This window comes from Eurosta solidaginis, chromosome 5 (genome assembly GCF_040869045.1).
Source record: "Eurosta solidaginis isolate ZX-2024a chromosome 5, ASM4086904v1, whole genome shotgun sequence".
In the NCBI taxonomy this organism is placed as follows: domain Eukaryota; kingdom Metazoa; phylum Arthropoda; class Insecta; order Diptera; family Tephritidae; genus Eurosta; species Eurosta solidaginis.
The window spans coordinates 178,489,612-178,503,240 of NC_090323.1; the positions used below are offsets into that span (position 1 = coordinate 178,489,612).

Genomic DNA, 13,629 nt, shown 5'->3' on the forward strand with positions numbered 1-13,629 from the left:
TTTGTTATTACAAAACACATCTCTTCCGAGGAGTACATCTTCATCAATGTGATCATCGTTAACCACTAATAATACGGCTTGGTTATGATTTTTGTCAATTTCAAGTACAACTGAAATGTTTGCTTTACACATATATTCGCCTCCTGCGAATCCTCTTAAGACGCGTTTACATTCTACAAGTTTGCCCACTTTTTCGGCTATAGAATGACGGATTAGCGAACACGTACTACCAGAGTCGATGATAGCTTTTGTTTCGAAATCGTTTACTTTGATTACTTTTGTCAAGTTTGTATCTTGAATTACATCATTTATTTTATTCACCGTCGTATTTGGTTTAGGTTTTGCTTTCGCTTGTTTACAGTTTATTGCTTTATGACATGTACGTATACAAGTCTCACATCTTTCGACACGTTGTGGTTCTGAACAATTTATTGAAATATGTCCCGTTTTTAAACAATTATAGCATTTAACCGATTTAGGTGTTTCGCGTTCACCTACTTTAGCGTTTGCTGGTATTTCACGTTCACCAACATTTTTCGTTTGGCTTTTGGACGTAGCCGTATATTCGTCGATTTTCTGTTTATAGTTCAGCGGTTCGTATTTTATGTTATTGTACACCGAATAATTTTGAATATCGCGTAGCAACTTATTGCAATTTTCGTAATCGTTCGAGATCTTTTTACGGAGATCATGGTCGTTAATGCCGTGTATTATGTACCGCGCGATAGCAAATTCAGGAATTCCTCCTTTTGTACCCATCGACAACATTTTGTAATAATAGTCTTGCGGAGATTCGTTACGTTGGCGACGCGTTCGTCCCAATTTTATGTGTATATCCGCGACGTTTTCAACGGTTGCAAAATCAATACAAAATTTCGCGACGAATTCCGACCACGATTTAAAAATATTTTGACAATCAACCCAATATTTCGCATGCCCTTTTAATTTTTGCTGTACAGCGAATAATATCACTTGGTCACTCCACTGATATGCAGTACGTAGCATTTCGATTCTTTTTATAAATTGATTTGCACTTAGTGATGTTTCATTTGACGGGTCGAATTCGGGTAGAAGTGCTATCACTTCATTCACATTACTATACGGATTTTGTCGTATATTTACATTTGAAAATGGATGATTTTGTTGCATATGAGCATGAACACTATTCGACTGCATATTGCTTCTTATATTCGGTTCATTATAAAATCGCGTTTGCGTGAAATTTTCGTCATAACACAACTGAGCATGCCCATTATAAACAGACATGGGTGGCATATAATTTAGATTGTGAATATTCTCACTATTCCAATAAGAATGCTCGTTGACTTGCATATACGGGTGCACGTCATTTGCTATTGATATATACGGTGGTTGAATATTTGTACTCATTCGCGATGAATGTGCGTGTGTATATGATACACTAGTTGGCGGCACGCACGTAAGCGGTACCGAAACAAACGAATTTATGCAACTTGTAATTTGTTCGGACTGTGGTGACGAACCAACCGACGGACGAAATTCAGATACTACTTGAGTGCTTTTGCTTTGCGTTGGCATTTCACACTCACGTTGCGTTACACTCACTTGCAAATCGGTAATTGTTTTTTCTAATTCATTTATTCTTTGCATTAGCATCGTTTCATTTGCACTCATAAATGTATCATTTGCGTTCGCGTTCGCGGTTTTGTTTACATTTTCATATTCTTCGAGTCGTTCGATTAAAGTGTGTTTGTTTCCCGTCTTTGCAATTCCGCGCTCGCGACATCTGTTGCGCAGATCATTAACTGTCATACTACGAAAGTTCATGTTTTTGTCTAATTAGAAATTGAAAATGCGAGTTCAGCTTTTACGAGTTGAGAAGTTTTGCGATGTTTTAAATGGTTGAAACGACGCTCTTGCATACAACATAAACACATATATGTTTTAGTATAGGAATATTTTCGCTATCCCTTTCGTTTTTATGATGAAACTCTAAAGTCGTAGAATTTTCAATTTAACCGACCGTTCGTTGCAAACTCGACGCGTTGCACGTTCGTATGTACATATAGACGCATGTACATTTATGTGTGTATGTATACTACCGTTTCTTTTATTTTTTTCGTGTTTTGCAATTTCACAATTTCGACGCAATTTTTCTACTTCGTTGTACGTTTTTCGACACGGTTGGACTTTTTTCCTCGTACATATGTACATATATGACTATTTACTATGCACGCTTTCGTTTTTCAATGCATTTTATCATTAACACAACACTTCTTTTTATTGTTGCAAAGATTTTTCACATTTGTTATAATATGCTCGAATTATTATTAACGCGACAAACCTTACGTGGCATAGGTTTCGCACACTTCTGATATTATCACGATGGCATATCTACTTACGTTTTTCAGAGTTCCGAATAATTAATTAGACGCACGCTAGTTTATTTAATGTTAAATGAAGAAAGTATTATTATTAGAAATAATGAATATACACTTTAATGTATTATAAGCGAATTATGATTGTGTTAAATACGACGTTTCGTTCTGAAGGTTCGAGACAGACTGCTTCGTCTCGCTCATTTCATTTCTCTCCTCAAATCGTCTTTTTTACTTAGTTAGAGTTGCCATGTCGGCTGACACACGTAAGTATATAAGTGAAAACACGATGTTATTGAAATGCAAATTCTTAATGTTAACATATAAGAAAGTCTAAGTTCGGCTGAAACCGACCATTACATACCCAGCTGTGCACTTGAGACGCTGTTGTTGGTAGATTGTCAGTCAAATGTAGTTAAATACCATAGAGTTATGGCATACTTTGTTAAGGTTAGACCTTTAGAAAAAGTGGGCGTAGTTTTTGACCGATTTTGATTTTCTTCTTTCAGCCTATATAATTGTGTCTCTTCCAAATTTCAATGTAATATCTTTAACGGCTTTTGAGTTACGCCGTGTTAAACTTGCAAATTTGCTCCTTCTAAATGTGGGATAATTTCTGAATGATTTTCGGGATACGTCCGGGATCCCCTCGGAGTTATTTCGGGACTTTTTCGGGACTATTCCGGGATCATTTGGGGATCCTTCCGGTTATATTTCTAGATGGCTTTCGGAATCCTGTCAAGGTCATTTCGAGACTATTTCGGGATCATTTGGGGATCCTTCCGCTATAATTTCTGGATGGTTTTGGGGATCCCGTTAAGGTAGTTTCAGCACTTTTTTGGGATCATATTTAAACCCCTTCGGCATCATTTCTGGATGATTTTAGCAATCCGTTCGGAATCCCGTCAGGGTAAGTTCGTGACTTTTACGGGATCATTTCTGGATAGTTTTTGGGATCCTTCTAGGATCCCTTCGGAATATTTTTGGGTCACTTCCGGTATCATTTCTTGATGATTTTCGGGATCCGTCCGGGCACCCGTTAGGGTCATTTCGGGACTTTTTCGGGGCTATTTCGAGATTATTTTGGGACCCTTCCGGTCTGTCCGGTATGATCTTTATATGGATCGATAGTCTGGGATCCTCGTTATCAAGTTCATGCTGGCAGGTTAGTCAATTCAAAATTGATTTTACTTATTTCCATAAGGGATTTTCAATAGGACTCATTGTTTAGTCTACCCCTTATAACAATCGGCTACTACTTATTAACCCGATTATTGTTCTTTTATACCTAATAATGTGTCAGTAGTACTCAACCTATCTTATTAGTGCATTACTTACCTGAGAATAAATAGTTTTTTTGGTTAGCAATTTTAAATCTCGACGCTTAGCAAGTCCGTGCACTTCAACAACTCGGCAAACGAAAAGCAAACTGTTTTAAATTTATTAAGCTGCAATTGTATACGCGATGTTTACGGTCCCATGCAGTGACCCAGCGACCTTGATCAAAACATATCCACCACATCATCACCGTAGTTGAACTTTTAAAGTGGTTAAACTTTTGCCGGCGTTCATTATATACTCATTGATTATACTGAGCGGAAATTTATTATCAAGTTCATTTGTATGTTCTTAATATACTGCGTCAAAAGAAGAGAAGCAGAAATTCTGGCTACAAAAAATATTCTAGTCCTTATGTTCCTATCTATAGGCTTTGGCTTATCTCCGTGTCACTATAAAAGCCTTTGACTTATTTATCTCATTCCTGTACAGCAAATTGCCGAAACATTTAGCGAAAATCGCCTAGACTGCGATAGGTGATTGCTTAAATTTGTTCTGAATCGACAAGAGACTGCACTGGTTCTCATGCGTATTAAATAAAAAATAAAAAAATAATTGGCGCGATTTACCTCCGAAAAGATTTAGGCCGAGCTTCTTTTCCAATTCGCGTAGTGCTCCTTTTAATTTTCTATACAAATTGACGGAATGGGAACTACATGTTTTATACCGACTCCGAACGGCATCTGCAAAGCAGACAAATTTTTTACTAAGAAGCTTTTCAGGGCAGAAATACACTTCAAGTGTTTGCCAAATCACTTCCGAGGAGTGAGTTCGATTAGAAAAACATGTTTGTAATTGAAAAAAATTTGTTACTAAATTTTTGATGTTACTTTACTCATACATCACAGCGGTCGTATAAAATAGTAGGGTGGAAAAAGGCCGCCCCTAAATTTAAAGCTTATGTCGGGAGGGTCTCGGAACAATTTGCTAACATTTTTTTTGATCATTGCGACGAAATTATCTTTGTGGTTTGATTATTTCCACGTCTTGCAGGAAAGCAAGATCTTTCTGGCCGAAAGTGGATGGCACGAGGTCTGCTGAAATAACTGGGTTCATAAGGCTCACCTATCAATGGTCATTGGGGTTTTCACAAGGCATTGTCCCATGGATATCCATGCGGTACGTCTCAATATACTCGAAACCCCATCCTGATGCTGGAGGATAATGAGGTGGATCACCAAATCACTTTATGCTTGATTGCCCAGCTTTTGCCAGAACTAGGCGAAAGTACTTCGGTCGCGACTCACTTGGATCTCCCGAGGATTTTTCCGAAGTTGAGATCAATATCATTCGGGCTTCATCGTTGCTAGCCAACGATTCTCTAAGTAGCTAGATCTAAGTCACCTTTATTTTTGGTGTATGTGGTATCACAACGGACCATCGTATTGTCCAAATGAGCTATCCTTATCAGGGCAGCTACCACCTAACCTAACCTAATCTAAATTGATTATTTGGATCTTATTTTTCAAACTTATTTGTTTTTATGTTTGTCTTGATAAATTTTATAACGCCTTTTTATGTCCTTTGGGATCTGAAGTAGTTTTCACGTTCTCTTTTTTTTATAATTTTGTGAAAAGACAGAAGAAGTTTGCTAAGATGAGGACTGGAGAGGAAAGCTTTGTTCAGCTACATCCTAACCCATTCAGCCGCTGCGTAAAACACAACTTGCCATTTCTGTCTTAATGGCATTCCGTACGAAATGAAGAGGTTAGAGACATTCTTGAACTTAACAGCTACGTCGTTCTTACCTAAATTCCATATATATCGCTTTTCAATGTTCCATCATCAATAACAAGACTGAAATATGACCAGTTGAAAAAAAATTCAGATCGCAGACGCAATTTACCAACAGCAAAATCAAGAAGAAGCATTTTTATTTATAAGGGCGAGTATTGCAAAATACGACTCCATTTTGTAATATTGACTTGACCTGTCTGGTTTATTGCATCATAGTTCCAAAAACGATTAAGTACATATTTTATTGTTCCTCAATAGGATAATAGGTGTTTTTATACTCAGTTGAGCAGAGCTCACAGAGTATATTAAGATTGATTGGATAACGGTTGGTTGTACATATATATAAAGGAATCGAGATAGATATAGACTTCCATATATCAAAATAATCAGGATCGAAAAAAAATTTGATTGAGCCATGTCCGTCCGTCCGTCCGTTAACACGATAACTTGAGTAAATTTTGAGGTATCTTGATGAAATTTGGTATGTAGCTTCCTGAGCACTCATCTCAGATCGCTATTTAAAACGAACGATATCGGACTATAACCACGCCCACTTTTTCGATATCGAAAATTTCGAAAAACCGAAAAAGTGCGATAATTCATTACCAAAGACAGATAAAGCGACGAAACTTGGTAGATGAGTTGAATTTATGACACAGAATAGAAAATTAGTAAAATTTTGGACAATGGGCGTGGCACCGCCCACTTTTAAAAGAAGGTAATTTAAAATTTTTCCAAGCTGTAATTTGTAAGTCGTTGAAGGTATCATGATGAAATTTGGCAGGGACGTTACTCCTATTACTATATGTATGCCTAATAAAAATTAGCAAAATCGGAGAAGGACCACGCCCACTTTTAAAAAAATGTTTTTTTTAAAGTAAAATTTTAACAAAATATTTAATAGCTTTACAGTATATAAGTAAATTATGTCAACATTCAACTCCAGTAATGATATGGTGCAACAAAATACAAAAATAAAAGAAAATTTCAAAATGGGCGTGGCTCCGCCCTTTTTCATTTAATTTGTCTAGGATACTTTTAACGCCATAAGTCGAACAAAAATTAACCAATCCTTTTGAAATTTGGTAGGGGCATAGATTTTATGATATTAACTGTTTTCTGTGAAAACGGGCGAAATCGGTTGAAACCGCGCCCAGTTTTTATACACAGTCGTTCGTCAGTCCTACCGCATGGCAGTTAACACGATAACTTGAGCAAAAATCGACATATCTTTAATGAACTTAGTTCACGTACTTACTTGAACTCACTTTATCTTGGTATGAAAAATGAACGAAATCCAACAATGACCACGCCCACTTTTTCGATATCGAAAATTACTAAAAATGAAAAAAATGATATAATTCTATACCAAACACGAAAAAAGGGATGAAACATGGTGAGGTAATTGGATTGGTTTATTGACGCGAAATATAACTTTAGAAAAAACTTTGTAAAATGGTTGTGACACCTACCATATTAAGTAGAAGAAAATGAAAAAGTTCTGCAGGGCGAAATAAAAAACCCTTAAAATCTTGGCAGGTATTATATATATAAATAAATTAGCGGTATCCAACAGATGATGTTCTGGGTCACCCTGGTCCACATTTTGGTCGATATCTGGAAAAGGCCTTCACATATACAACTACCACCACTCCCTTTTAAAACTCTCATTAATACCTTTAATTTGATACCCATATCGTACAAACACATTCTAGAGTCAACCCTGATCCACCTTTATGGCGATATCCCTAAATGGCGTCCACCTATAGAACTATGGCCCACTCCTTCATAAAATACTCTTTAATGCCTTTCATTTGATAAACGTGTCATACAAACACATTCCAGGGTTTCCCTAGGTTCATTTTCCTACATGGTGATTTTCCTTATGTTGTCACTATAGCTCTCAACTGAGTATGTAATGTTCGGTTACACCCGAACTTAACCTTCCTTACTTGTTCATACTGGAGCTCGTCTAGGTCGATACAAAATTTTCCATAGTATTCCATATTCTACCAGCGCTTAGTTTATTCACAAAAAATATATTAGGGGTAATGATTGAAATAAAATACAATTAATAAACATTAAGAATTTTGTTCAGTATTTAGGTGATCTGGTAAAAGTATAACAAGCTTTAATTTTTTACCAAGTTGATACCAAAAATTAAGTTACGTATTCAATCCTTTTGGATTTGATACGTCACGTATATATAGACTATCCTAATTTCATAAGTGTATGCTAATATAAAGTAAAATGTATCCCTATTTAATCATGCAACTCTTTTTCTTTTCTACACCTACACACATACACGCCCACATTAGGTCGACTTACCAACCTTTGCACCAGTTCTTTTTATTCTTATCATTGGCTATGCGGCTAGTTTACTGGCACTCAGCATCGAGATTATACAACATACATTATGCCAACGCTATCATGAAAAGTGGGTGAATGAGGATGCTACGGACGCGGGTACATACAAAAATAAGGTACAAAAGCTTAACTTCTAGGCAAAGTGTTATGCAAAACATTATTTTCAGCCACAACAGTGACGACCCACAACAGTGACACCTTGTGGAGCCGCAATATACTGCTACTTCGTAGTATACACCTACATACATATATATATATATATATACCTGGAATAATGACACTTAGACGATATAGGAAATGCTTGCCTTTGCTGTTATGAGAGACCGCAGCCAAAACCCTTTGACACCCACCGCATTTACATTTACATGCAAACTTGATCTTGTTGAAGACACACATACATGTATAAAAGAGTTTACTTTAATATTTTCATCCCGTTAGTGCGTGTTATTGCATATAGTATAGTATGATGTTCACACGGTACCTTGTTGGAGATAAAAGTTATTCAGTACTTAATTCGTGAATTATCATGGTTACAAGGCATATTCTTGATTAATTTGCAATTCAGATTGAGTATTGAAAACTAGTAACTGCTTCTTGTGGTGCTGCTATATCATTGTTTAAAACAATGAAACCTCTCCATGAATTTATTTATTTTTTTCTTTTACCCGAGCGGGTCTGTCCGCATAAAGAAAATAAAACATGAAATTTCGTTGACAAGAAATTTTATATCATTTATAGGATTGCCCACTTTTCTTTGATTCCGCAGGTCCCCCAGTTCCAAAAGCTAGCCCAAAGTGACACTGAAATCATCCCAGTATAATCGTAAAATGATAACGCAAACAATCCAGCTAAAGATGATTTCGTAATAGTGCTAAAATATCTCCCTAAATTTATCTAGATATTTCAAGAACGATTCCGAAACTATCCCATAACTATCACGAAGCAGGTCCGATGTGATTCTTCAAATAATGTCGAAATGTTCTAAAAAACTCTCTACATATCCTAAACTAGTCCTAAAATAATCCCAAAACTAACGAGATAATAATCACAAACTATTCGGACTCTCGAAAAAGGGGCGCCGCGAAATGGCTTTGAATATTTCCAATTTCTGGTGGTAGTCTCAAAATGGTCCCAAAGTAGACCTTCAATAGAACATATATGGATCTTAAAGTAATATCGAAAATAGATCAAAAATGTTGCGCCGACATATCTACCCTCAATCAACTTTGATATTTTTGCTGGAACAATTCTGAGTTTATCCCGATATAATTCTTAAAACAATCTTGCAATGGGCTCATAAACGATACAACTATCCTGAACTTGTACTAAAAGAATACAGAAACTATCCCGCTAATATTCCAAAATTTATCTGAAAATAGTACTGGAACGGTCTGGAATATTTCCAAAATAATTCCCAAATTTTCTGAAGGAAGTCATGGTATGATAACAAAATGTATCCTTAATAGTCCGTATATGCCATAAAATATTATATCGAAAATAGTAACAATTTGCTCCGAATTAACCCCGAATCCAGACATTACATCAAACAAGTTTCGAAACGGCATCTTAATGGTAGCAGTGTTATGATCTGTAGATAATCTTAAAACAGTCTCGAGTACTTTTGAAAAGCATCCTATATTTATCTGAAGACAATTCCGAAATGCTGGCAAAATTGTTAACAAAGATTTTTCATAAAATTCCAAAAAGTTCTGAAAATAGTCCAAAAAATTTCGCAAAGTTTTCCCGAAATGATCAAATAGTTAGAAAATAATCCCCAAATAGTTAAAATGGTTTGAAAATTATTCGGAATTTATTTGTCAGCAGATAGTCCGAGAACGGTCTTCGAATATTTCTGAAATGCATCCCTTATTTTATATAGAGACTGTCTGAATATGATGACAATTTGACTTCAAAAAAGTCCATATATGATCCCAAAAGCAATTACGAATGTAGCTCAATAGTTTTTCTGTAGTAATTTCGAATTGATTTTGCGATAGGTTGTAAATAACCCACAAAGTTACCGAAATAACCCAAAATGTATCCTCATATCAAGGGGGACATAGTTCTGATGATCCAGGGAAGTATAACGAAGTTGTGCCGAAACGAGCAAACACTATTTCCGAAATAATCACGAAATGGTCTCAAAATGATTTAGAAGTAAGCTCTCTGCCAATTCCGAAAAATTCGCAATGATCTAGAGTTTGGAAACTATCCCGGAAAATGAACCCGAAATTGTCTCATCCTAGTTCCAAAACCTCACGATATATATGACTAGGTTACGAAAGATAGACTTGGAGTTAAAATATACATACTTCCTGAGGAAAGGGGTGACGCTGGTTTCCAAAATTGTTAGATCTAAGTTTTATGGCTCATAGTCCCAATATAGTAGACCAATACTGTCTGTGGTTTAAAGATATAACGATTAAAAATTATTAAAAAGTAACTGTTCCTAGGAAGACCTGTAAGATCCAGGGCTTCTTGAAAATTTTGCCCTAGACTAAGTCAGAGATTCAGTCTGACTTACTCATATAAAATATTTATAGGATTTCCTTAATTTTTCTGTCTTTCAGCACGTTTATGTAAGCATCATTTGTACTTATGTATATATGTATAAAATTATAATGAAAATAAAATAATTAAAGAAAAGTTAAGTTAAGCCCAATGCTTTTAATTAATTGTCTGATCAACGTCCTAGATTGATGCGGGTGTGATGACTAGAGGACCTACCTAGTCACTTTCTAGTTTTTAGTATTATTATTACTTAATGTAAGTATTGTTTTCAATAAAACCGTTTAACTTAAACATTTTTGTACTCAGCGTGCTTTGCACAAAGAGTATATTAACTTTGATTGCATAACGGTTGGTTGTACAGGTATAAAGGAATCGAGATAGATATAGACTTCCATATATCAAAATCGTCAGTATCGAAAAAAAATTTTATTGAGCCGTCCGTCCGTCCGTTTGAGGTATCTTGAAGAAATTTGGTATGTAGGTTCCTGGGCACTCATATCAGATCTCTATTTAAAATGAACGATATCGGACTATAACCACGCCCACTTTTTTGATATCGAAAATTTCGAAAAACCGGAAAAATGCAATAATTTATTACCAAAGTCGGATAAAGCGACTTGGTAGGTGGATTGACCTTATACCGGAGAATAGAAAATTAGTAAAATTTTGGACAATGGGCATGGCACCGCCCACTTTTAAAAGAAGGTAATTAAAAGTTTTGCAAGCTGTAATTTGGTAGTCGTTGAAGATATCATGATGAAATTTGGCAGGAACTTTAAAGAAAAAACCTTTAAAGAAAAAAATTTTTTAAAGTCAAATTTTTTAACAATATATTTAATACCTTTACAATATATAAGTAAATTATGTAGCCATTTAACTACAGTAATGATATGGAGCAACCAAATACAAAAATAAAAGAAAATTTCAAAATGGGCAAGGCTCCGCCTTTTGTCATTTAATTTCTCTAGAATACTTTTAATGCCATAAGTCTAATAAACATTTGCAATCCCTGTGCAATTTGGTAGGGGCATAGAGTCTATGACGATATTTGTTTTCTGCGAAAATGGGCGAAATCGGTTGAAGCCACGTCCAGTTTTTATACAAATCGATATATCTTTACTAAACTTAGTTCACGTAATTATCTGAACTCACTTTATCATGGTATAAAAATGGCCCAAATCCGACTATGAAACTTACCATAATTCTATACCAAATACGAAAAAAGGTGATTGGATTGGTTTATTGACGTAAAATATAACTTTAGAAACAACTTTGTAAAATGGGTGTGACACCTACCATATTAAGGAGAAGAAAATGAAAAGTTCTGCAGGGCGAAATCAAAAGCCCATGGAATCACGGCAGGAATATTGTTCGTGGTATTACATATGTATAAAAGTAAATTAGCGGTACCCGACAGATGATGTTCTGGATCACCCTGGTCCACCTTTACGGCGATATCTCGAAAAGGCGTCCAGCTGTAGAACTAAGGCCCACTCCCTTCTGAAATACTCATTAACACCTTTCATTTGATTCCCATATCGTACAAACACATTATAGAGTCACCCCAGGTCCACCTTTATGGCGATATTTCGAAAACGCGTCCACCTATAGAACTAAGGCCCACTCCCTTTTAAAATACTTATTAACACCTTTCATTTGAAAACCATATCGTACAAACAGATTCTAAAGTTACCCCTGGTAACCTTTATGGCGATGTCTCGAAAAGGCGTCCACCTATAGAACTGAGGCCCACTCCCTTTTAAAATACTCCTTAACACCTTTCATTTGATACCCGTATCGTAGAAACAAATTCTAGATTCACCCCTGGTCCACCTTTATGGCGATATCTCGAGAAGGCGTCCACCAATAGAACTAAGGCCCACTCCCTTTTAAAATACTCATTAACACCTTGCATTTGATTCCCATAATGTACGAACTCATTCTAGAGTCACCCCTGGTCCACCTTTATGGCGATATTCCGAAATGGCGTCCACCTACAGAACTATGGCTCACTTCCTTTTAAAATACTCCTTAATATCTTCCATTTGATACCCATGTCATACAAATACATTCAAGGGTTACCGTAGGTTCATATTCCTACATTGTGACTTTCCCTTTTTTTTGTCTCCAAAGCTCTCAGCTGAGTATCTAATGTTCGGTTACACCCAAACTTAGCCTTCCTTACTTGTTTTTAATTATTTTATTTTCAAGTTTGTAGTCTTTATTTAATTGCCTGTTATTTCCCATTCTATTTAGTTAATCATTATTACAAAGACTCTTTCCTGACAATTTTTTACAATCTAAGTCCTCAATACATAATCCTTCCAAAGACTTTAATCGTCTCAGCGACACGTATCCTTGTCCTTCCGCGAACTCTAAAGTATTTTGATGTCATATCTACCAGACTATGTGTAATATTTTTTCCAACTATGAGCCAAATCGGACGACAAATACGAGTATTTTTAATATCTGGATCCTTGCCGCACCCAGCGGTTTTTTTTTTTTTTTCATAAAGCGACTTCTATTTCTGTACGTGATATGTATTCCAAATATGAACCAAATCGGACCACATATACAATTTTTTTAATATCTCGATGCCGTGGCGATTTCATAGGTCGCTTTCTATCCATTTACATATTATGTGTTCCAAATATAAGCTAAATTGGACCACAAATACGATTTTTTGAAATATTTCGATCCATGCGCCATTACAAAATTCGTAAACAACGGCCGGCCGGTCGCTACACAAAGTCAAACTAAATAAAACCGTTTAAAAATTGGTTAGTTTATAATAAAGTAATGTACTAATTTTTCCAGTTCATTGTTTTGTGTTTGTTAGATTTTTATAATTTGTTACTGTCATATTTCAAAGGACAACCAACAAGAATAAGAGAATCAGTTGGTCAGTCACAAGTTGTGACAAAATTTTCACGTGATTTGGCCGTAATTCGAGTTTATATGAAGAAAAGAAGAATGAAATAGGAATTAGGGGTGCTGTGTGGAGATCATACAAGACATGTATGCATATCTTACACTCTCGGGGCAGCGTTTTGTAACTCTGCAAACTGTAAGTGTTCCAGCTTGTCACTGCTGTAACTATGGTAGTTTCCACATATACATTCATATCAAAATACATATTTAGGAATGAACGTTTGGCTATTATGAGGCCACCTCAAGAATATATATGCATACATCTTTCACATATACACACACTCAAGTATAGCTATATCTAATTCACACTGGCACTTTATGCAGCTTGCACTTGCACTGTCACTGACTTTAGCAGCTGGAATGGTAATTGGAGAAAAAGCATACATTG

The 13,629-nt window shown here is 35.8% G+C and overlaps 1 protein-coding gene across 6 annotated transcripts in view; it reads left to right on the top strand.

Moving 5' to 3' along the window:
* The window catches only part of Ir64a (Ionotropic receptor 64a), a 685,241-nt gene that overhangs the window by 479,245 nt on the left and 192,367 nt on the right, over window positions 1-13,629 (top strand). For 2 of the 6 annotated variants that reach the window (XM_067757676.1, XM_067757681.1), the window contains one exon: window positions 7,751-7,915. The exons of 2 other annotated variants lie outside the window; for them this stretch is intronic. In XM_067757676.1, the coding sequence (XP_067613777.1) occupies window positions 7,751-7,915 (165 nt within the window). Of the gene's footprint in view, window positions 1-7,750; window positions 10,451-13,629 lie in introns of those variants that run through there. 2 more of the 6 variants (XM_067757678.1, XM_067757677.1) reach the window with 2 other exon arrangements.